Consider the following 24,661-nt stretch of genomic DNA (forward strand, 5'->3'; position numbering starts at 1 on the left):
CCCTACCACTCCCTTTCTTTTTTATTTTTCTAACACTTCCATCACCAACATTACCTCTCCTAATCCCCCCCTGTCTCTCTGTGTGCATATCTGCTGTTTTAATTGCCCTAGAGATACAATCTAATGTATGCTTGGGTCCAATTAACTGGCTGCTGTCCTTAACTGTGCCTCCATTTTAACTTCACCTTCTTTCTCAAGTTGTGCTTGGTGTCTTTTGCTCACCCTGCCACCGCTCTCCAACCTCTGTAGCTCCAGAACCAGAGTGAGCTCCGGGCCCCGACCGCTGAGAAAGCCGCTTTCTTCCTGGACGCAGCCCTCGCCGCGCGCAGCACCAGCAGGCCAGATGCTGATGAGGATGAAAGACGCAACTCGCACATGCTGTTCACGCTTCACATTTACCAATATCGCATGGAGAAAAGTGGAAAAGGCGGAAGTTAGTATTATTGCAATGCAGAATCTCATTTAAGCACTCACATTAGAGAAAAGTTAGTATTCGATAACTATTTATATAAATAATTGGGGTTGTTGATTCTAATTGTTGTGTTTTATTAAATAAAACAAACAACAAAGTCAAAGTTACACATTGTTTCTTTTAATAAAATGCGTACAGTTTTAAGGTTGAAAGGTAAAGGATACATATCTATTAATCTTTTTTTTTTCTTAATAAAAACAGCCTCCTGAAATAAAAAAATCACTGTAGAATGACATTTTATCTACCACGTCTATTTTAATATATGTTTATCAGTTTTATCAAAATACTAACATTGCTTTGCCAAATAGATTAACCTCAGTCAATTTGGATAAGGAGTGACATAATTTGATCAACGCAATGTTTGATAAACTTCTTCACAACTAACCAGTCTGCTTTCCTTGATCCTAATGATACTGTTTGTTCTGTCATGTTTGGTAACAACATAGTATTAACATAGCAAGTTACACTATATTACTACCTAACAAGAAAAACTTTATGGAGAATTTTGGTAAGTGCTGCGCTTCAAATTTTAGGCAGATGAGGTCGACTTCTTAGATGTCAACCGTTATTACCATGTAACTCAGCTGTTTCACCAACACAGTAAATTAATGTGTTTATTATCTAGTAAAATGCAGTGTATTACTTGGCATATAACAGAAAACCAAACCTAGAAGACAGCAATACAATCTTCTTAACTAAACTGTTATTTATATGTAACCTGAGCTCTTTTTTTTCATGCTTTGTTAACCTGATCGCAAGTTACAATTTACTTTGTAAGCTGTTTGTAGGTGCTGGCAAATAATAAATATAACAATAAACGGTTATGTGGTAAACTAATGGCAATTGCACACCAAAACTCTCCATTGTTACATAGTAACAAGCAATTGTAATAATTACATGCAGGTATTGCATATATAGACCTTAATTATGGGGTGATTACCAAATAAAGTTTTTTTTACCAAGTAATATAGTGTGACTTGCTATCTTACCATGTTATTACATGGTTATTGATGTTGGCGATGTAAAAAGGTCTGGATACAAATGTAAAAAATACTTTTTCCATTATTATATCTTTACTCGACTTCCTTTTCAACTGAATTAACCACTTTGTTTTGTTTTATATAAATTCACAATTAAATGTTTTGGTGTTTGTGGTCTTAAAGGGACAAAATATTAAAAAAGGCCCATTAAATCACCTTAGTGAGAGAGTCTGTCATCGTCTCACTGCAACTTTAAAATGGGAGGTTTTTTTTTAGCTCCTCACCTCGTTTCTTGTTTTCCATCCGAACAGTGTCAGGTGGACGGAGTAGACTGCACCTTATTGATCTGGGGAGCTGTGAGAAGGTCCTGAGCAAAAGCAGAGAGGGAGGGGGAGGCTTGTGTCTTTCTCTGAATGCACTGGGAAACGTCATAATGGCTTTGACAAATGGAGCAAAACATGTACCTTACAGGTAAGAAAACCATTATTGTTTTTTTTTTATGTTCAGTAGATGGGTTGACTATTTACTCACCTGCAGGTAACAGCTTTAATGGTGTGGCACATCATGTTAATATTAAGTATGAAAAGATTAACTACTTGTCATCTGGGAGTGTTTTTTTACTCGGTGTATTAAGGACGCTTCCCCAGATGACACATCAGCTATTTTATCAGTGCTTTAAAACATGGCAGCTCTGTTTGCTAATCACAACTTTAATGCACTCTCCAGGGACAGCAAGCTAACAATGTTGCTGAGGGAGTCTCTCGGCAACATTAACTGCAGAACCACCATGATTGCCCACATCTCAGATTCCCCGACCCACTATGCCGATTCACTCAACACAATCCAGCTTGCCTCCCGCATTCACCGCATGAGAAAGAAGAAATCAAAGGTATGCTGATAATCTTTTACAGAGCAAATATATGTTGTCATGCTGATTAAAATAAAGTAAAAAAAATATATACATAGGAGGAAGTGCAAATTTTTTAAAGATTTAACATGTTTTTTATCATATTACTAAATTATAATTAATATACATTGTTAATTGTTTTATTATATGCTAAATTAAGGCTTATACAATGTTTTATAAGTAAGATCTATTCCTGTTTTTTTCATATTTTTTGCCCTTAAGTTGCTGAAGATAGAGATTGTCAACCTCAGGACATGCCATTGTCAGTCTTGTTGCCCTTATTAATTGTAAATTTGTATATAATCAGTGCTCTAAAAACAGGCTTCCTGTATATGCTAATATATATATATATATATATATATATATATATATATATATATATATATATATATATATATATATATATATATATATATATATATATATATATATATATATGTAATGGTTAAAAAGAAATACTGTTTCTCAGCTACGTTGTATATCTGCATATAATCGATAATAAGGTAATGAGGCCCTATAGAGGCCAGTATTTATTTGGTTGTCGTCCCAGTGATAATTATTATGCTGTTTAGATATAGCTACTTGTATTAATGACATTTATCTTAATGTGTCTATTGATGTGTACTTTTAACCTTTAGATAAATATTGACATGTAATGTAAAATACATATAAACATTAAAAATTCAATTGTAATAACTCATAATGGTTAATAAGGTTTTCTGAAATTTGTCATCACATAAATATTTGAAACCAAATTAAACTCACTGTTGTAACCACAAATACAAAACGTACACTGAGGGGAGACTGCAGCATTTATTTTTTTATGCAGTAATTGCACGTTACGTAGGACCAAGGGGCATCCTTGTCAGTAAAGAACAAAGTGATCAAAACCTAATTTTAAAGCTGTAAATTTAAACCAAACCTTTGTTTTGGTCTTGTATTCTCTATGTTACAGTCTAATATGTGCTTTGATTTGATTGATTTTTTTTTCTTTAAAGTATGCATCAAGTTCTTCTGGAGGGGAGAGTTCTTGTGAAGAAGGCAGAGTTCGGCGGCCACCACACCTGAGACCATTCCACCCTCGCACAGTAGCGCTGGACCCAGACCTGCCCGCCTTGCTTAGTGATCCAGAGTACTCCTCAAGTAGCGAACAATCTTGTGATACTGTTATTTACGTGGGCCCTGGCGGAACTGCAATTTCAGATAGAGAGCTTAGTGACAATGAAGGACCACCTGCTTTCGTTCCCATTATCCCCTCCCTTAACAAGAAGAGATCTGCAAAAGAGGGCCCTCAGGATAGAGACCATTTCTTTAAATGCAACACGTTTGCTGAGCTCCAGGAGAGACTGGATTGTATAGATGGCAGTGAGGAACCTTCTGCCTTTGTTGGGGAAGGCAAGAGAAACCAGGCTAGCCCTAAAATGGACAAGTCCAAGGAAACCCAAGTGTGTAATTCACCAAAGACTGGAGGAAATATTTACAACCAAGAGGGAATCTCCACTAAACAATCTAGCCCTATTCAAATGCCCTGCAGCCCAAATGTTAAACCTAAACTTGACATTAACAAGAGACAATGCATACCTTCAGAAATGGTTCCAGCTGAGACTGTTCAAAATATATGCAGAACAAGTGCGGACGGGGAGAAGGTATTGATGTCTGAAAGTCTTGTCACCAGAAACAGACCAACAGCTATCACAGACCCAAACTCAGAGCCTGTAGTGAGGGAGAAAGTTTACCCTTATAAGAAAGCCTTGCCGAAGCCAGCTCCACCTCCCTTGCAGCAGACAGAAACCCCAGAAAAAGGAGAAAGATCTTCCACCAGGATGCCACCAGTGGGAATGAGCCACCAAGCTGTAAAAAAAAGGGATCCTTGCACATCACCTTTGTTCAGAGCACCCCTAGAGGTGTGCCAAGTGCGGTCAGCTTTGAGGGAAAGGTGTATGGATCGAGACATCCTTAGAGCTACTGTCACCCTGCAACAGCCAGTGGAGTTAAATGGGGAAGATGAGTTAGTGTTTACTGTTGTAGAAGAGCTTTCCATTGGTAGTATTGTGGATAAGGGTCGACCATCAAGTATTATTAGCTTCAACAGTGACTGCTCTCTTCAGGCCCTTGCTTCTGGTTCTAGACCTGTCAGCATCATCAGCAGCATAAATGATGAATTTGATGCCTACACATCAACTGTTGGAGGAACTGAAGTCAACATTGCAGTAGTCACGCCCACCCAACAGGGTGCAGTAGAGTGTATAGACAGCAGGGGATCGTCTATAAGTTCTTGGCTGAGCGAGGTCAGTGTATGCACCTCAGAAAGTGAAGGGGCTCATTCCACAGATGTGTTCCTTCCTCAGGCCCAACAAATTGGGCCAGAGTCCACATTTTACTTTGATTCCCTGGACATGTTTCAATGCGTGTCATCTACAAGAGATGCAAAGAACTCTTTGAATGATAGTGGATTCAGTTTTTCTGAACAAGACAATGATAGCACCGCATCAAGTAAACTGTCACTGACAAAGTCCCCCAACTCACCAGAATCAGCCAAAGGGTCCCTTCGATTTACATCTAAATTATCCAAAGCTCACTCAGTGAGCTCCTCTCCACTTCCACAGGGCTCATCAGTTGTCCACTCTAGTCTTCCCAGGAAGATAAAACCTACCTCATCCATCTCTCATAGTAGCAGCAGCAGCAGTAGAGATCCACTGAGGCAAGAAGCCAAACAAGAGAATCCATGGCAACGAGTTAATAACCACACAGAACCTCAGATTTTTGACTCAAGCAGCACCAGCAGATTTCTCAGAAATCCCCCCAGTGGTGTCTTTTCCAGCAAAGCATCCAACAACAGCAACAGTGTACCTCACCCTCCAAAGGTGCAGGGGTCTACCTCATCCCAGAGAGTGGTTGATGGCTGTGAGAAGAGTGCTACCAGGAATACACCCAGCAGAGTGCCTCAGCTGAAACGAGGTGCCACCACCCTGGGAACGGTGCCTGTTATTCATTCCTCCACAGATCACAAAGGAAGCCAGGATACTGCTTCATCTTCTGGAAGCCTTAAATTCTCCTCACTGGGGAAAAACAATAAGGCTAACTCACAAAAAGCAAGTGATCTCGCAAAGCCTGGTTGCACCTCGCCACCTCCTCCTCCAGTTAGAAAGTCAAGCCTTGATCATAAGACTAAGATTTTGCTGCCCCAAAGTGCCTTAAAGTCAGCATATGGGGAGGGAGGAAAGACTTATGGGGCAAGGACAGCTGTATCAGAGGATGAACTTGAGGGACATCGTAAAACAGATTCCAACAATTTAAAAACCTCTAGCCTCAACACAGCCAAAGTTACCTCTAGCCTGAAGGCCAAAGGTTCTAAAGGAGATGCTGGGCTGCATTATGGCAGTCAGATGTCACTGGAAAGGTGTGAGAGCCTGTCTCTATCAGGCTCCAGAACTGCGCTTAGCAGGGAAAACAGTGGGGCAAGTCTGGGAAGCAAATCCAACAAGTCAATTCCAAGATTTGGTATCCCTAATTCATCAAGCTCCCCCATAGCTACCTTCCAACCTAGTCAAAGTGGAGGAAACATTGCCAAACCCAGTCAAATAAAAGCATCTGTAAATACTAGGGCATTAGGAGCAGTTAATGGGAATAAAGCCCGCTCACTGTCAGCCAACAGCTCCAAGGGCCTTAGTTCCTCTACTAAATCTTTGGCATCTTCTGTTTCCCGGAATACCAACGCTAACCTTCCACCATCGGGTCGGACATCAGGCTCTCGGACTACTGCCCAAATCACAAACAAGCCTGGTAGAGGGACTATCATGGGCACAAAGCAGGCCATTAGGGCTGCAAACAGCCGTGTAAGTGAACTTGCCACAGGCAATGTATCAGTAAAGCATGGTAAAGGTTCAGGAGATTCAGACAGTGGGAATGACAGTGGAGTGAACGTGACCGATGACAAGTCCCCGACAGCCATCCTACCTTCTCCGTACAGTAAAATCACTGCACCCAGAAGGCCTCAGCGCTACAGCAGTGGCCATGGCAGTGATAACAGTAGTGTGCTGAGCGGCGAGCTTCCTCCAGCCATGGGCCGTACAGCTCTATTCTACCACAGTGGAGGCAGCAGCGGATATGAGAGCATGATTAGGGATAGTGAAGCAACAGGTAGTGCTTCATCTGCCCTTGACTCCATGAGTGAAAGTGGGATGTCATCTTTAGGCCGAGCAAGGAGCTCCAAGTATCCCAAGAAGAGAGCTAATGGTAAGATTTGTAAACAGAAACATTAATGCACCACTTTACATGTCAGGCACTTTAAAAATAACAAATCGTCATATGGGTTGAGAATGATCTTTTTTTTAATCCCCAAAATAAAAGGCAGAAGATCAGCACTTAGGTGGACTTATAAGGGCATCAGAGCATGAAGGAAACCTCAATGCTGTTATGGAGTAAAGCTTACATTTTAATATTCCTTTTAAAACAAAAAAAAATTAACAATACAATAATTCTTTTCAAAAAAGGTCAAACAAAATGGTCAAACAAAATGTATATTTCATCAATTAGTTGGAATTTTTAATAATCTCTTTAAAGAGGTCAATTCAATTTATTGTTTCACCTGAGTCTTTAAACACTGCCTTAGGTCCCTGGTTTTAAATGGATAGTTTTTAAATCTTGCTAATGGTTGACCAAACATGTGATGTACTGGATCTCAATGCATTGTAAAGTTACTTATAAGATATGAGCAATATGGATCCCTAAATATGTTGAAGACTTGTTCACTCAGTTTCCATGGCCTACAACTACACATTTAGATTCATGATTAAGTTTCAAGGTCTTAAATGTTTAGACTGTTGATTCCTTTAAATCAGTGCTCCAGTCAGCACTGTTTATAGCTTACCCATGTAGGTCAAATACTGCTGAGAATTTATGACTAGACTATCCTTTCTTTCCATTTTCATTTTTTATACCATACATTTACTGTCCTATAAACACTTTTGGAAGATTAGAAAAGTGCTCTGAAACACATTTGAGTGCATTGTTTGAGAATTATGCTACACAGTTGAACATATCTTACCATGATCCCATCATACATACTGCTTACAGTATCTAACTATATGTGATCCACATTTTAAGGCTTCCAGAGAAGACGGCTAATTCCTGCACCCCTGCCAGACACATCGTCCTTGGGGAAAAAGGTGGCCCCTGCAGGCCAGTGGGTGGACCTGCCTCCTATGTCTGGACAGTTGAAAGAGCCGTTTGAGATCAAAGTATATGAGATTGATGATGTGGAACGTCTCCAAAGGCGGCGTCAAGAGGAAACCGCAGAGGTGAGCAGAGGGTCAATCCACAGTGTTTGTGGTTCATGTTGCTAAACCTTTGTCATGTCTGGGTGGTGGTCTTGTGACTCCTGCTTGTTAAACCCATGCTTAACAAGCCTAAGTTTTGCAAGTGCAGTGTTAATGGTATACATATCTCAGTGTGGGAATAACTTGAATCTCTTCTTTTGAATTTCACTTGAACAAGCAAGACAAGAACAACAAATTCCAGACGTTTGACCTTCAGTCAGCTTAGCAGCAAACCCTAAATTTAAAATGTCTGAGTCCAAGCTTTTAAAGCTTTCTATTTTGGCTTCATTCCCAATGAATGTCAGTAGTTCAATGAGCTGTTGAAGGTTACCAGATATAAATGTGAAAAAAGACTTGTACTACTGACAGGGAGGTGAGTGAAAAGGATAGAGATTGATTATAAAAAAAATGACTAAGGTGATGGCAGCAGAAATATCCTGATCTTACCAAAAACACTACATACTAATTTGATTCCCCTTTTTGGATCTTTGATGCTTTCTTCTGTTTTTTTTTTAATGGTTCCATAATTTCAGCTGGCCAGAAAAAAACCTGATGGGAAAATATAAGCTATAAACTAATAACACAACCTATACTAACTGGTGCTAAAACAACAACAGGGTATTTTGTTAGGTTTTCAACATAAAAGAGAGGCCTAACCATGGTCAAGTTGATAATATTTGTAATCATATCAAATCCCAATAGTAGTTTGCTGTTGTGTCATGGCAATACTTCAGAAGTTTCAGGGTATGTGAATATTTCTCAAGGATCTGTATATTTATAATCTTTCATGTTACCTTAATTGAAGTAGTTAGCTGGTTTCTTTCTTCTCCTGGCAAATTTATATTGCAAGATTAGACCATATTTGCACAGTTCATGTGTAACATGGTAATAATTTACTCAAGATGATGTCATAACGGCGTGCTAACATTCTGTCTCAATTTCTTCCAGCAATCGTGCCAAGACGTTGAAAAGGTATGCTTATTTATTTCGACTGCGATTGTGTTTGAACTTAATTCAAATTGTTGCTTGATTTAAAATTTGATTGGTTGAATTTGTGTAAAACACAAACAATAAGAAGACTCGTTTCAAGTTTGATTTATCTATTACTTTTCCTCATTTGAAACTGGTCGCTCACTTTTTCAGAATTTCTGCAAAAGCAACTGATTATTGCATGTTTAATACATTTAATAATCCCCTTTTTTAATCATCTTTTAGGGTTTGATATACTTTAACAGCAAGTGGAGATTGCTGGAGAGAAGGCAACAGCAGGTGAGGGAATTGAAAGCAAAGCACCAAGTGTTGTTGGAGGAGCTGGAGGACACAAAAGTTCGACTAATGATGGATCCCAGCAAGTGGGTTGGCGAGTGTAAGTCAATATCATATGTGTTTCACTTATTTTTCACCTCTTAGAATAGAAAACACATACAGAAATATTTTGGTTTCACTTGATAAAATTTCTTGTCCCAACAGTTGATGTAGACCATAATTTGGATAAAGAGTCTCCTGAGTACCTGGAGGCCTTGGCACAGGCCACGGAGGAGTTGGAGTTTTGCGTCAACCTTTGCAAGTCCCACGTTATGATGGTGACTTGTTTTGACATCAGCATGCCATCGACATCAGGAGCTCAAGAGGGACTGCGTGAAGTCGAAGTTTGAGGAGGGAAGCAAGTAGAAATTTAAAAGACAGCGGAAGTGAGAAGAAAATGTTAGAAGAGATGTAGCAGTCAGTTTATAACTATCACTGGAATGAAGGAAAAAAAGTTGGATGGGAGACGAGAGCAGAGCTTTACTGGGAAAAAAAAAAGAAGAGGAAATCTTGACCATCTCAGCTTACAGTGCCTCGTTGTCTGGGACAGAGCAGAGAATTGAAGCGTGAGCACAAACGCTGTTGTCTTCACGGCAAAGCGGTGGTTATCAGTTATTGAAAATTCGTCAAACAACACCCTTAAGTGCCTTTTTTAATGTTTTTTTTGACTCATTATTTTTCATACTGTGCAGGTATTTTAAGCATACCCTAGCTTAATCCTGAATATGTTGCTTTTAAGAAAAATATTTTATACTGCATTGTATAGTGTATTTAAATAAATTTGTGGTGTGTACAATTATCCTTTTCTAAGTTGGGAAAAAATAAAGAAAAAAGAAGACGCAATAAGCTAATGTTATTGCGATCCCAGACTTTGCCTTTTCTCTTATTTCTAACCTCAAGTCAGCATTTTTCCTCATAGTCATTCAACCTCTTGCGCCTTAAGTTAAATTTTGTATTTCTGTAGTTTTCTAGACTTTGAAACTGGACTGCATTTTTATTTTTCATCAAGCACAGTGTTTCCTCCTGTCAGCTGATTTGTAAAAGTTCACAGGATGGAAGTCATTTGTTTTTCCCTACAGTTGCCTTTATCAAAATGGGTGTCTGTGGATCAGCTGTGGTGTTTGTTGGCAAGGAAAATGTATTTAATTTCTGTAACCAATGTTTTATTTGCTAGGAAATGAGAAAACAAAGCCAAAACAATCAGACTGGTACTGTGATGGACAGTGATAGAGTTCTCTATCCTCAGTTGTGACAGTAGATCTATGGATGCTCATCATTGAGCCTTATTTTCTGCAGATAGTTCAGACACAAATGAGACAGCACCAATGTGCCAGCATCTTTCTCTACAGCTAATTTGCTGAGTGCTACCAAGCCTCAGTTCTATGCATTCCAGCCCATTTTCACTCCACATACTTTATGGAACTCTGCAACAACCTTAGTTTTTATCAACACTGTTGAGAAAAAAATTGGAACATTTCTTAAGTATTTAAATTTGCTTTCTTTCATGAAAGGATGCATTAAATTGGTATTTGATTGTAGCAGTGTCAAGCAAAAATCAATCATATCTCTGAAGCCGTCTGAATGCGCTTATGAATTAAACGGCTGACACAAAGAGAGGAAAGATGATCTGTGAAAATGATTGTTCAGAAATAATAACTGACCAGCTATGGTTTTTCTTGTTTGTTTTTTTTTCCTTTTTTTTTTATGAACATATACTCTCTCAGGCCCTCACAGAAGATGCTGCATGAGATTTTTTAACCATTTATACAGATGATTTCTACTCCATTTTTACCATTCTAATTTTTTACAGTAGTTTCAGTTTTCACTGATGTAGAGGGTGGGCTCATAAATTAAACCAAACAGACCTTCTTTTCAAAAGGTTTGATAATATGTAAGGTCACGTTTCATATCAAAACCCATATTTTCTAATACCTTTGTTTTTTGTATAGGAGTTTCAAACCTTGTGTATAAATGTATTATATGGCAGCTTGTGTTTTCTTTTCCAGTACCTGTGAATAAAATGTTTCTTCTTACAGATTTGAAAAGTTTTGATCGTTTTGTCTAAAACTAAACTAAACTAAACCCACTTTATATCTGTAACACTGTTGAATGAATTACAGTTTCTGGTCAGTAAATGCAGATAGGTTGGAACTTTCTGACTGGCTTACAAGAATTTGCATTCACAGTATTATTGGAAGTCAACTTACATGAATTGAGCAACATTTTAAGTAAGGCTCCTTTATTAAAAGAGTTTTCTGTCTTACCCTATGTAGAAAAATGTTGAGGTGTATTTGTTTAGTTAATAAAACTACCAGACAGAATTAACACACCACTTTTTAACCATGTTTTAATAATGCAAACTTTTTTCCACAATCTATTTGCATTTAAACTTGTTTAAATATTACAGCTTGATCTGATTATCTACTTAAATTTGTGATGAGGCTATTTTTTGGTGCACAACTCTAAAAAAAACAACTAATTCCTCCAAACTTCCTCGTAAAATATATCAGTTAAGTATGACAGTGTGCACTGACTTTGCTTTATAACTTTAAAACTTTATTAGTGTTTCCTCCATCCATCCATCCATCCATCCATCCATCCATCCATCCATCCATCCATCCATCCATCCATCCATCCATCCATCCATCCATCCATCCATCCATCCACACCTTACCAGGGAGGCGTCCAGAAGGCATCCTAAGCAGATGCCCGAGCCACTTCATCTGGCTCCTCTCGACGTGGAGGAGCAGCAGCTCTACTCAGAGTCCTCCCCTGATGACTGAGCTCCTCACCCTATCTCTAAGGGAGAGCCCAGACACACTACAGAACAAGACCACAAGATACTAAATAAGTAAACTAAATTACTATGCATTCCTAATTTGACCGAAATGGCACAGTGCTAGAGAACTAGTTGGACACCATGGTTTTGTCAATGTGAAGTTACCCCATCAGATAAGGTAGATAACGTTTCTACTGGAAAGCAAAGAAATGCTTTAGCGTACATTTTCCATTCTGTTTGTGTTTTCTAAAGGAAGATTATTGGTGGCACACCGCCTCCTTTTTCCATGTTCTGCAAAAATATTCACCCTCTTCTCTGTGACTAAAAAAATATTCATCATTATTCACTGACATCCTCTGATAAATTATAAACAACTAGTACAACCTTTTTAAAGTTATTCTCCCCTAAATTCTTAACTTTCAAACTAATCATGAATAATTATGTCACCTTAACTTATTATAATTGTTAGGGCTCCAAGTGGTACAGGAGGTGAAATTGGTGGCATTTACATTTTTTTTTTCCTGTTAACTTGAGTCAGAAGAGGCCAAATGCTGAACTTATAAAAAGGTTGAATTTGACAAATGGGAAATGATATTAGAGGAGAAGGTGCAGGTCTGGGGAGATTAATAACTCCCTGTATCAGAACGTCCTGTTGCTCAATATGATACATGAAGTCCTGTTGATTAATATACTGTTACTATGTGGATAAATTCAGCTTGAAGCCTATTCCTGCTGTGCAATAGCATCTTGCTTCTCCATTTTAATTCTGTTTTGATAAAAACCCTGAGAGGTTAATTTGGTTGACTGTCAAGACCAGCTGGCCACCATGTTTTAGATGCTGGGGGTGACATTTTCTTCCTGGCTTGGAGTGGTTGGCTTTTATACTCCTCACACATTGTCATTTTTTGTTACACTAAAACCATAAGCAACTATTATTTCATGTATACATTCTTGGTTTTGAATAAATCAACACAAAACAGTGAATGATTGTGGTATTCAATTTAATTTGGTCCCTCTGATGCCCTAAATAAAAATAAGTGTAAACAGTTCCCTTTGAAACTAATTTCATTAGTAAAGACACTGCAGTTAGTCTTAATACATATATCCATCCTTTATCTGACCTGCTTTTCCCAATTGGGGTCGCGAGGGGTGCTGGTGCTTATCTCCAGCTGTCAATGGGCGAGAGTCAGGGTACACCCTGGATAGGTCGCCAGTCCAGGGCAGGGCAACACAGAGACAAACAGGACATACAACCATTCACGCAAACGTTCACACCTATGGAGAAACTAGAGAAGCCAATTAACCTAACAGTCATGTTTTTGGACTGCGGGAGGAAGTATCCGGAGAGAACCCACGCATGCTCAGGGAGGACATGCAAACTCCATGTAGAAAGACCCCAGGCTGGGAATCAAACCCAGAACCTTCTTGCTGCAAGGCAGCAGTGCTACCCACCGCGCCACTGAGCAACCCTAATACATATATATATATAAAAAAAAACATTTAGTGACATATTTCAAATAAATGTGTGGAAAAATAAAATAAAATTATATCCAAAAGCACAGAGTTATTAAAATGAAAATGGTTATGGAGAAACTGCAAACCCAAAAAGCCTATAAATCTAAAATGTATGATATAACATTTTGTATTTTGTATCCTGATGAATCTGATTAATACTAAAAGAGTCCAGTTTGTTAGACTTAGGGTCCAGCTATCCCCTTCTTACATGCGTTATTAGGAGCATGACTCACTAATGGTCAGTCGTTAGGTTGTTGGTCCTTGTTTGCAAATAAGCAACCAGTTTCTATTGTCCCATTAACTGGTTGATCTTTTAAAAAAATTTACTGCTCATGAGGTTGACTTTAAAACTAAAAGTTTCTTGTGGAAGAGACAAAGAAAATAAAAATATTCAAGAGACTTGCACACTTTTTTGGATTAGCATTTTGTAATTTTAAACCTAAACAGTCTTTGAGGAATGGCAAAACATGTGGAAGACACTGCTTCTGTCAGAAAGGACTGGATTGAAAAATTCTTGTCGACATACCAAACCTAACATCCTGAACTCATATCACGATAGTACTAGAATTATTTTGCAGAAAGGTTTTAAGAAGGATAAAGGAGCTGATGAGAATGGATGAGGATAAGGATCAGGTTAATTAAACAGCAGCCTTGAAAGACACCCTGTCAAAAGCTGCTTTTCAACAGGATATTGACACTAATCAAACAGCCAAACTCAGAAAGGTCCAGTCAAGGTTTAGATCTAAATCTTTTCATGAATATGTATCAATACTTAAAACCCGAGGTTCGCATAGGCTCTTTGTCTAAGTGACTGAGTTTTAGGATTTCTGGTTACAAGAATGGGCAAGAAGTTAAGTTTCTAAATTTTCTAAGCTTATACAGACAGAGCTTGAACAATTTGAAGCTGTAACTCCAGGAAATAGTGGCGAAAATTGTTAACTTCAACTATTATTGACATTCCACTTTACATAATGTTTTAAAAACAATAAATAAAAAAAAATCATATCACGAGGTATAAAAGGTTAAGGGGTACAAATAATTATATGTGTGTAATGTATAATACTATATGTGCCAGATTTGAAACACTTGGCTAAGGCTGTTGCAGATGTCTGAGCACAGCCTGTCCCATATGACCTGAGTTGCCCCAGGGCCCTAATCATTAGTGGGGGAGTCGAGCTGTTTGTGAGAATAGAAAGGAGAGTTCACAAAAAAGTCAAGTCTACCAGAACACCAAGAGAAAAATTTTCTCTTGTCAAATATTTCCTAAATTCATTCTTTTTGTTTAACGGAAACTTCAAAAGAAAATAATCTTACAGACTCTTGTATGTTTTCAATGCGTTACTTAATTATAAATGAAATTACGCCATGTTTGGAGACAAATCTGCATAATGGCTTCAAATGCATTTTTATGAGGAGAGCGGTTCTTTTGAACTCTCACTTCGCCACACTCACTTTTAGTGGCAGTAGCTGGCTTAGATTGGGATTTACAGCTCTGCAGTCACAAAAATTGGTCTGAGCAAACCAGGCTTGCTCTTTGAAGAAGACTCATAAACCTGACCACATGCTGCCACTTTTTCCCGGTAATTACAACAAGCTGGAGCGGGAGGAGAGTCCTTAAACGATCAGAAGCTGGGCAAAATGTTAACCTCACACACAGTCTCTAGTTGAGCTTCAGGGGGGTCGTAACTATTGACATTTCCATCCACAAAACAGACTGCATGTGTGAGGAGTTTTGCAGAAACCATGACTAAAAGCTTTTCTCCATCTCTGTTGTAAATTCTTTTAAGATGAGTGGACGCTCACATCTAATAACATGAGGCAGAGCCAGACTTAAATGACACAGACTAAATTAAAACAATCCGTTCATTGAAAATGTAATTTATCAGATTTTTCAGAAATATTTAAACATGTTTGGTGTATTTAATCTAACAAAGGATCAAGATAAGGGAGGAAAAGGAGTTTGAAAACATGTCAGTCAGAAGCGTTTACACTGTAAATGATATACACAGTTCATAATCTAATATATTAGTATAAATTATCTGAATTAGCTCCCTTGTTTCCCAGTGTCTGCACTTCCTGAGTTGTCATCCGGCCTATCTGGCTTGCACATAATGAGAAGCAGGATGTGGGTCATGAGTTCAAAAAGCCTGTAAGCTGCCAAGGTAATGAGTGTTTAGGTAATAAAGATGCTCACTCAGTGACACCAACACAGACTGCCACTGATGCTGTCTGATTGTGAGCAGGCAGCGCTGTTCTCTCTATATTGTTGGATTTAAACTGCAAGGAAATAAATCACAAGAAAGTGGGGTTAGATTTAAAAAATTTTTTTGATGGAGACCAGCCTAGATTAATTATAGTATGTGATGCAAGCTGCGTCTCTATTGCATTATCATTTTGGTTAGTACATCATGCTCTGACCTTGTCGAAGAAAACACTAACCTTGTTTTTTAATCTCTGCTCTGTGCCCTCCTGGTCCAGATTGCTTGTAGATAACCACTGATTTACATAAAGGCTTTGTTTTGAAACATTGCACTAAAATGCTTTCAGAATGCTGATGTTGGACTTTCTGTGTAATGAATATTCATTAAAGAAAGGCTTTAAGGAAGTAAACGCAGACGTGAAGTCCTTGGTTTAGCCTGCTGTTATTGGGTTTCACTACAATGTGGCCGGTTTACTGAGTTTATGTTCCACTTACCTCTGACAAAAATCAGGAAATTACCCTCTGAAGAGAATACCCATAAAAATAAACTGACTGCTCACAATGGCCCGGCTCTGTAGCCTATGTTATCTTGAAAAGATTTGGGTTAACCTCTAACTTATTCAAGGTATTCAGGTACTCTTTGGCCAAAATAAAGAATGATTGCAAAAACTCTGATCACCTGTATTTAAGCAAATATATCAGTCAGGATATTTGTAGCAAAGGGGTATGTAAATAGGAGCATGTTTTGCTTACTGACAATGGCAAATATTATTGTTATTCCAACACCAGTGTCCTAAATCATCTATCTGATCACTCATCAGTTCCTAATACAAAGTCTTCTGCTGGTGTCCGAGCACCAAAGAACTTATTTCATTCATGTCAATAAACCCTTCTAATTACAACATCTCTTTCTATTAGTCTCTCTAAGTTGAAATTTCTTTGGGCTTACTTGAACAAATGAAGGAAAACATCAGAGTCGATTCTTAGCAATAAGAACAGGATTCAGACCCGTTGCAACAAGGCAAGGAAACCAAGTAATCTGGCCTGGGGCCCTGAGATAACGGCTGGCCTGGTTATGAACTGAATATAACAACAAACACTCTGTGTGCCCATTTAAGCTACAAATAGTAAATCCAAGTAACAAACTATAAAATTGGAAGGATTGAAAAGAGCTATGCTCATATTCCTAACTCTTCCTCCTCCTCCTCCTCCTCCTCCTCCTCCTCCTCCTCCTCCTCCTCCTCCTCCTCCTCCTCCTCCTCCTCCTCCTCCTCCTCCTCCTCCTCCTCTGGTGATGAGTAAATTTCTTTCACTGAGCTGTTAATAGCGATCTCATCTAATTTGCTATAATTCATAAATCATTAAATATATACACAATACAGTTTAGATTTTCATGGAATTTCAAATCATTGTGCTTGGAGCCTCCAAATTCCTTAAAGCCCTGATAGATAGATAGATAGATAGATAGATAGATAGATAGATAGATAGATAGATAGATAGATAGATAGATAGATAGATAGATAGATAGATAGATAGATAGATAGATAGATAGATAGATAGATAGATAGATAGATTGATAGATAGATAGATAGATAGATAGATAGATAGATAGATAGATAGATAGATAGATAGATAGATAGATAGATAGATAGATAGATAGATAGATAGATAGATAGATAGATAGATAGATAGATGAATAATTTGTATGGAATTACTAATTAATAAGAATTGTTAATTCTTCCACTAACGGAAAACGTTTGATGATTCAAGATCCTGTTTAAGAGCAGATAATTGCAGAGAAAGATGGTCTTTCTCAAAACCAAAACCCCATTTTACCAAGTTAAACAAATTATCTTCAAGTTAGATCCCGGTTACAAACTGAACTAAATTAAGGGATTATCAAATCAGACACATTTTGTTGCTGACTGCTAAATGCATGGGAAAATTACTGAATCTCATTAAAAATGCATTACAATCTGTTCACACACAGGCCATAAAATCCTCAATACATGTAAACTGCCTTATTTGCTTACACATAGTATGTTTTAAATGAAATGGCTTGTGGCCTGTACTTATATAGCGCCTTTTTAAGTCAGGAGACTTCAAAGCGCTTTACACTACATTCATTCACCCATTCACGCACAAACTCAAACAATGATGGTAGCAAGCTACAGCCACAGCTGCCCTGGGGCTCACTGACAGAAGCGAGACTGCCGTACACTGGCGCCACCGGGCCCTCTGACCACCATCAGCTTGTCAGCATGACATCAGTGGTCCATTTCACAATGCAGGTTTTGTGAAAACTCAAATAGTTTTTAAACCTGAAATCAGGAAAACTTCTGCTTTACAACAAGTGTTTACTCAACCTCTGTTTCTGTTGCTGTAGTAACATCTATAAGTGGACCTACTGCAGTTTATTAAACTAACTCAAAGCAGCTGTTGTGAAACTAAAAACTTCTAACCTTAGGCCAGATCAATTCAGAGTTGAGGATATGAGTCTGAGTTTGTTAAACCTGCTTTGTGAAAAGGGCGTCTGAAGTCTGTCAGTGACCCTTTAATATTTAAACTTTTTAATCAACTGGTTTTCCTCAGATAGAAAACTTCGAATCAATTTGACTGTATGATCTTCTGAATTGTAAAGGGCCTTGAGATGACATGTGTTGTGAATTGGCAATATATGAATAAAATGAACTGAATTGAATTTACTTCTTGTAGATGGCTAATGATGTAGCCACCTGTGAAGATTTTGAAGGAACATGAAATGATTTGTCTCTTTCAAAAATCAGTTGCTTCTTTGATTACTCATAGGTAATATTGTTTATTCAACAACACTGCTCCCTTAAAGCTTTGATTTCCTTCAGAAAAACCCTCATAAACTGAATAAAGCTGCCTGCGAAGATGAATAGCTTCATACAACCTTTAAGTGTGATAAATTTTCCTGCTGCATTTTCCATGATTTGTTTTCTCTCTTTTGTCAAACGAAAGGTAAATAGTAATGCTGTGTCCAGGCTTTCAAAAACAGCCACCGATTACTCTGACAACTGCCAGATAGGAAAAGGCAAACAAAACAGTCTGCATGACAGATGTGAAATCTTTTACTCTTTATTTATTATTATTTTAAAATCTTTATTTGACAAAAAATCTACATTTTAAAAGGAGCCTTACAGCTTAAAGTTGTCAGCGCATTTCAATGGTGTATGTGTGGTTCAGTTGCAATAGTCTGATTTTCTATTGAAAGTTATTGGAAATAACTGATACCAATTCATTAATAAAAATGGCTTTTAATATTATCCACATCCATTGAATTGCTTTCTTCACATGCAAAAAACAAAACTCTGTAAAATAAAACCAAGTGTTTTTATGGTATTTTTTTGTCCATCCTGGTGCCTGTTTCCAGTTGTCTGTGGTAGTGAGACAGGTCTCCACACAACCATGCACACAACATAACTCTATGTAGAAAGACCTTGGGCCAGGAAACGAACCCAGGACATTCCTGCTGCAAAGCAGCGGTGCTACAAACTGCACCACCCGCCGCCCTGCCTACTTTTTTTGATTGTGAAAAAGTAGAGATTGCTTGTGGAGTTTAAGGAAAATGTTACAGCTTATCAAAAATAGAAAACCTAAATCTAAAAAAAGTGTTTTGCTTTTGTTTCAAGCCTGATTTCATCTCCCTTGATAAAAGCCAATACCACCAATTCCACTGTAAATACAGCGGTGACCTAAAATCCCTTGTTACAAGTGAAAGAAACAACATTAGGAAGACCAGAAAACAAAAATGCACCAGATGGATGAGGGGGTTAAGTCAGAAAACCTTAAAGCAGGCTTGGGTTATAAAACATCTCAGACAGCTGTTCAGTCCATCTTTTAAAATTAGTCAGTTTGTCTAAGGAGCAGCTTACATCACCCTGATTACACATCTTAATGGTAAAACACGGAGGTGGAGGTATCATGTTCCAGATATACTTCAACAGGGACCCTGCAGCAGGTCAAGGATAGTCTGTATAAGGATGGAGCTAAATATAGGATAATTCCTGGAATAAAGGCAGGCGGAGCTTGTGCAGCTTAAGATGATGTGAGGGTTCACCCACCAGCAGGCTGTTCATTTCGTGACTGAATGCTAGTTGTGAACAATATTGTCTTGCAATGAGAAAGTCCTGCCTTTGAAATATGACTGATCTACCTAATCTGCAAAAAAAGCAAAAAATACTTCCCTATTAGTGTAGGCCTACATCTTGGTTTAAACTACTTTAACTCTGATATGATATATTACCATATGTGAAAATATACAAAAGGATAATACTTTTGCCTGATACTGTATTCAATTTGCAATGAAAACATATTTTGATTTTAATTACAAATATAATTTCATATTTTAGTGCTTTTATCTATTGCTTTCCATGTTGACTGCAGTTGTTATGCTCCCTCTCTACAGGCATTACCATTACAGCAAGTAGTGTCCCCTTTACATGGTTTGCTGAAATGCAGCGCATTTTGCCTGCAGACAGTTTCCGAAGCACCCCACTGGTGACAGCCAAACACTGCCTTTGTGTTAACTCTCTGTCTCACACATTATTAGGAGTATGATTGGTGCTGGTGGTTGACAGCAGCCTGTCAGGACATGTAATTTCTCAAGTGTAATACGTGCGAGTGAAAGGGTTAATTACTCAAAAAATAAGACCCCTTCTTCCCCCACAATTCGTGGTGGAGCCAATCACGTCCAAGTTGCATACAAATCAAACCTGTGATGGCAGCTCTGCAGCATGGCGACAGTTTCTGTGATGGTGGCTTGTCTGGCAGTATGTGCACATCCTGCTGTTTGTCTCTTTGAGTTGGTTGGCAGGCTGGTGCAATCCCCCTCTTCTCTTTTACTGCTTTTCATTCATAGCCAGAGGATAATAAATGTGTCCTTTGAATAACTAACAGACTCCATCAGTCTTGCTTGTGTTTGTGCTTCATTAAAGCTTGGAGTCGTAAAAATGGAAGCCGTTTGTCTGCTGTTCAAACACTAACACAGAAGTAGGTTAATATTTAATCCCAGTGATTAGATGGGTAAACAAAGGTTATAACTGTAAGAAAGATTTTAATGCTGATTTTGATTAAGCCTAAGATGGCCTGGCAACTTGTCCAGGGAGTACCCTTCCTCACTCATTTACTGTTGGAGAAGGGAACAAACAGTGCACAACCCTGAAAAAATAATGGGCGTATGTGTTTTAATTAAGGATTATTTAGGGACATTTACCAATGCAACTGCAGTGTGCAACCAACCAAAGCCTATTACGTTGTTGTGTTTCTCCTCTGAGGCTGTTCAAGTTGTTTCTGTGAATAGAAAGAAGGAAAACAGACATGGCATTCTAACACTTTGAAAAGTGAAATTTTGTCCAAGACGGTACATGAAATTAAGACCAGTGCTTACAGATGCTCATAAATGAAAATATCAAATTTCAATATTTCTAATGCAACAATAGGTTCTGTAATATATGATGTTGCAATATTTTGCACTTTGTACCACTGTTAACTATCTTATAATAATGGGACCATAATAATAGTAGAACAGCAAAAAACTACACACGTTCAAATATGTTCCATACCAATACAATACATGTGCCAGTACCAATGCACTTTTTCTTATAAAATGATAAGATCTTTTAAAGTGAAATAAAAAAGTAAAATAGTCATAATTTCTGTCTGTAAAATGTGTGATAACAACAAAAAAGATAAGATTTGTTTTGAAAGTAATTTGTTAATTTGTCCCTAATGTTCCTGTGGCTGTAAGTAGGAATGAAATTTCTCAACTGAGCCAGCCAGTGTCTGGATCTAATGTAAGAGGGAGTTGAAGATCACAGCAATAGGAAAGAATTTGTCCGATAGCAAAGTTTATGACAAGAAGTAAAATTGTCAAAATAGAATCAAAAGGAAGCAAAATGGTGGTCTGGGGATGGGGCAGAGTTACGGTAAAGAGTGACTATTCTGCAACACTTTATTAATACTTATCTATAAAGGTATTAATGACATTATATGACATTAATCGGGAAAATAGTCTGGTTAATATGTTTTCACAAATCTTGATTGAATTTAATTTGAATTCTTAAGTAAAAATGCAAGAAACTTGTGTAAAAGGAATCGATAAAAAGTAATGCTTGCACTCTTGTACTTAGGTAAATGTAAAAACATGGTAATTTAAGATTTAAAAAAATAACTCTAGAAATAAAAAAAACAAAACTTCTAGGATCATGAAATAGGATATTTTTTCACTTATTTTTCCCCCCAACTTGCTCTACGTGTAAGTACTTATAAGTTCTTGCAGAACTGACAAAACGCCAGAGTCTCACAGCACAAATCAGAGAGCATTCACTGAAATTATTCTCGCGCCGTCGACATTAAAGAGTTTCCTTAGATATAGACCATGGACGGTGAATGGCCATGAATTCTTCATCTGTTTCATTCCACAAACTTCAATGTTCCCCATTTCCCTTTACTTGTATCAATAACAGTTTTATGTCATGAAATGGAGAGAAAATCAAATGTGAAGTTCCTAAGAAAGGTTTAATAATTCTTAGTTGCACATTTTAACCAACAGCTGGATTTGGTGCAAAAGAGAGGAGATTAGGGAATGGATTCTATAAATATGGTCAAGTAATTAATGTCATTATGTATTAAGCTCCCAGTTTCTTAGCTGTAACTGTAACAGTTACTAAAAAAATATGTTTCTTTTAAGTTCCAGCAAAGCAGTCTTAATTATATAGCAAGTCTTTGACTCCAGTTGAGAATGTTTAACTAAAGTCTTTGTCCTTAAATTGAAAATGACAGCGACCTGCAGTTACAGCTTGTCAATAACATCATTTGGCTCTATGAACTGCTTTTATCTAGATTGATTTAGAACGTGACCTTCTTTCCTCAGATTTCCATGTACTTTCTCACTCTGTGTGAACAACCTTTAATTACAACTGTAAGAGCAGAACTGCTTAAACAGGCCAATATGACCCTGACACGCTGGAATAGAACAGAGAAGCCATCAATTTTGGTTTTGTTCTGTATCTGTATATATGAATGACAAATTGTTAATGTAAAACAACAACTCCATGATTTAGATATAACATAGACTCTGGGGATGACATTTATTCTACAAGAGGAACATGCTATTATTTTCTTTTATGGTTATTTTTCTCAGTGGATCCCCATATGGAAGATGGTGAAGTTCTGCATATTCCCTGATGGATTAGGATCTGAGTTGCAAGAATTTATTTTATGAGTTTTTTTAATGCTTGTTGCTGTAGAATTTACAGCAATTCTGTTTGTCTGGTTTTCATGGCAAGAGAGATATTTGACAACCAAATCTATAATTAAGAAAAAAAAAATCTAAAATGTTGACTTTTTTATAACAGCAGTTAATCTCTGCTCTAAAAGAAAATTAACATTATGTCATTGAAAATCTTTCGCCTTTTCCCAAAACAAGAAAAAGGCATTGTTCACGAGGGCAATGAAAGATTATCTCTGGTGCCAATTTCCCCAAGGTAATGTTCATTGTGTTTTAGTATATGTTGTTCCATAGCAACCAACATGAAAAGCTTTTATTGATTTTCCTCAGAAGCAAATTAGGCCTCACCCAGGAGTAGACATGCAATTCACTCTTGACGGCTTTTGTTGCACCACGAGCAACCTTCAGCAGATATTTCTTCTCCCTCTGTAATTACCGCAGGTTTTCTGAATGGCATGTTGCAGAGCAGGCTGCCCTCATTATTACCTGTCAGCAGTTTTAAGGTGTTGCTCATTGATTAGATCGTGATCACTAACAGGACGTGAAATCCTCCTGTCTTGTGTTATATAGGTGACAATAAATCCTGGTTTTATACCAGCAGCAGATATTGCTTTAGTTTTCCTTCACAAATGGGAAAAATAGACAATGTCAGGGGATAACATAATTGCAGCAAAAGGTGGAGGAATTACCAATTTTCTGGATCTTTGAATTTTTTTTCTTGCATTTTGAAATATGTCCACCAATCCTGTGTTAAAAGCTGTAACTCAGTGGTGGAATGAGAAAAGTTCATATCTCAATTCAGTTTGATGCAGTTTCATTTGTGTTTCGCCAAACAACTATCAACATCATCTCATCTTAACACACTTTACAGTACCCACTCATCTAAATCACATCAAGTTACATGGTACAGTAGGTCTGAAATCAATTCACATTAATCTACGTCATTGTAGTCATATTTAGATTAATTTGCATTCTATTCATAGTGCACCATATACTATACCTTGATGTATACTATAAGTGCAACCTAAAATACTGTATGCACTTCTGTATGTGAAATATTGTTTTCCTGCTTAAGCTCCAACCCAGCTTTAAGGGTTCTGCAGCCTCTACCAGGTTCTTAATACTTAAATCCACAAGCAAATGGCATCTTTTAAAGATTCTTAGATGTTTTGGCATTTTAATGTTGCAAAGGTATTAGGATGGTTAGAGCTTTGCATTATTGCTTTGCATTATTTTTACATCAGTTGAATTTTTTTAAAGCTGTAAACAAATTATTACATTTAAAAAGCTCAAGATAAATTCATGTCAGTTAGACTTAATATCCAGATTTTACTATTTAGCTCCTTTGTTCAGTTCTGATGTGTATTAGGGAATGCAGTGAGTCTAGGTGGACAGGTGGGTCTGTAGCTACAGGCATGTAAACCTGAGGGAGCTCTGCCATCCAGACCTTGTGCCTGGGAGACTTGGCGGATGTGCAATGGTCCCTCCTCCTCCCTCCATCTCTACAGCTCCCCAAACACAGTTGTTCATGAATATGGATGGAAAGCAAAGGCTCCCTGGCATCATTAATGTGCCACAAACCCCTATAAATCACATCACTGTAAAACCTCCAAATGCTCTGATGGAGAAGGTAACAACTAGCTGAAGTTAATGTGACAAATAATTTATGTGGATTAAAAAAACAAGTAGGGTCTTAGATAGCTTCTTACTCCAGGTTTGATTAGGCCCTAAATGACTTTGCAGTTGTGTTATAGATTTAAAAGCTTTAGATTGCTGATGTTACAAGGTTGGTCGGAACCACAATCATTGGTCCTCTTTTTGGTGAGGTTAAAAAGCACTTTCAGATAGGTTCTATAGAATCCACACAGCCTACATATTTATAATATATATATATTATTATTTTTTATTTATATATATATTTTTTATTTTA

The 24,661-nt window shown here is 37.6% G+C and overlaps 1 protein-coding gene across 3 annotated transcripts in view; it reads left to right on the plus strand.

Moving 5' to 3' along the window:
• Positions 1-11,015, plus strand: part of kif26ab (kinesin family member 26Ab) — a 97,250-nt gene extending 86,235 nt beyond the window's left edge. For all 3 annotated transcript variants that reach the window (XM_038291493.1, XM_038291494.1, XM_038291495.1), the window contains 8 exons: positions 250-433; positions 1,764-1,923; positions 2,179-2,341; positions 3,358-6,595; positions 7,466-7,659; positions 8,626-8,649; positions 8,893-9,043; positions 9,148-11,015. In XM_038291493.1, the coding sequence (XP_038147421.1) occupies positions 250-433; positions 1,764-1,923; positions 2,179-2,341; positions 3,358-6,595; positions 7,466-7,659; positions 8,626-8,649; positions 8,893-9,043; positions 9,148-9,332 (4,299 nt within the window). In that variant the 3' untranslated portion in view covers positions 9,333-11,015. The remainder of the gene's footprint in view (positions 1-249; positions 434-1,763; positions 1,924-2,178; positions 2,342-3,357; positions 6,596-7,465; positions 7,660-8,625; positions 8,650-8,892; positions 9,044-9,147) is intronic.
• The last annotated feature ends 13,646 nt before the right edge of the window (positions 11,016-24,661 follow it).

Source organism: Cyprinodon tularosa, unplaced genomic scaffold, assembly GCF_016077235.1.
Source record: "Cyprinodon tularosa strain WSP-4 unplaced genomic scaffold, ASM1607723v1 ctg3, whole genome shotgun sequence".
Classification (NCBI taxonomy): Eukaryota; Metazoa; Chordata; class Actinopteri; order Cyprinodontiformes; family Cyprinodontidae; genus Cyprinodon; species Cyprinodon tularosa.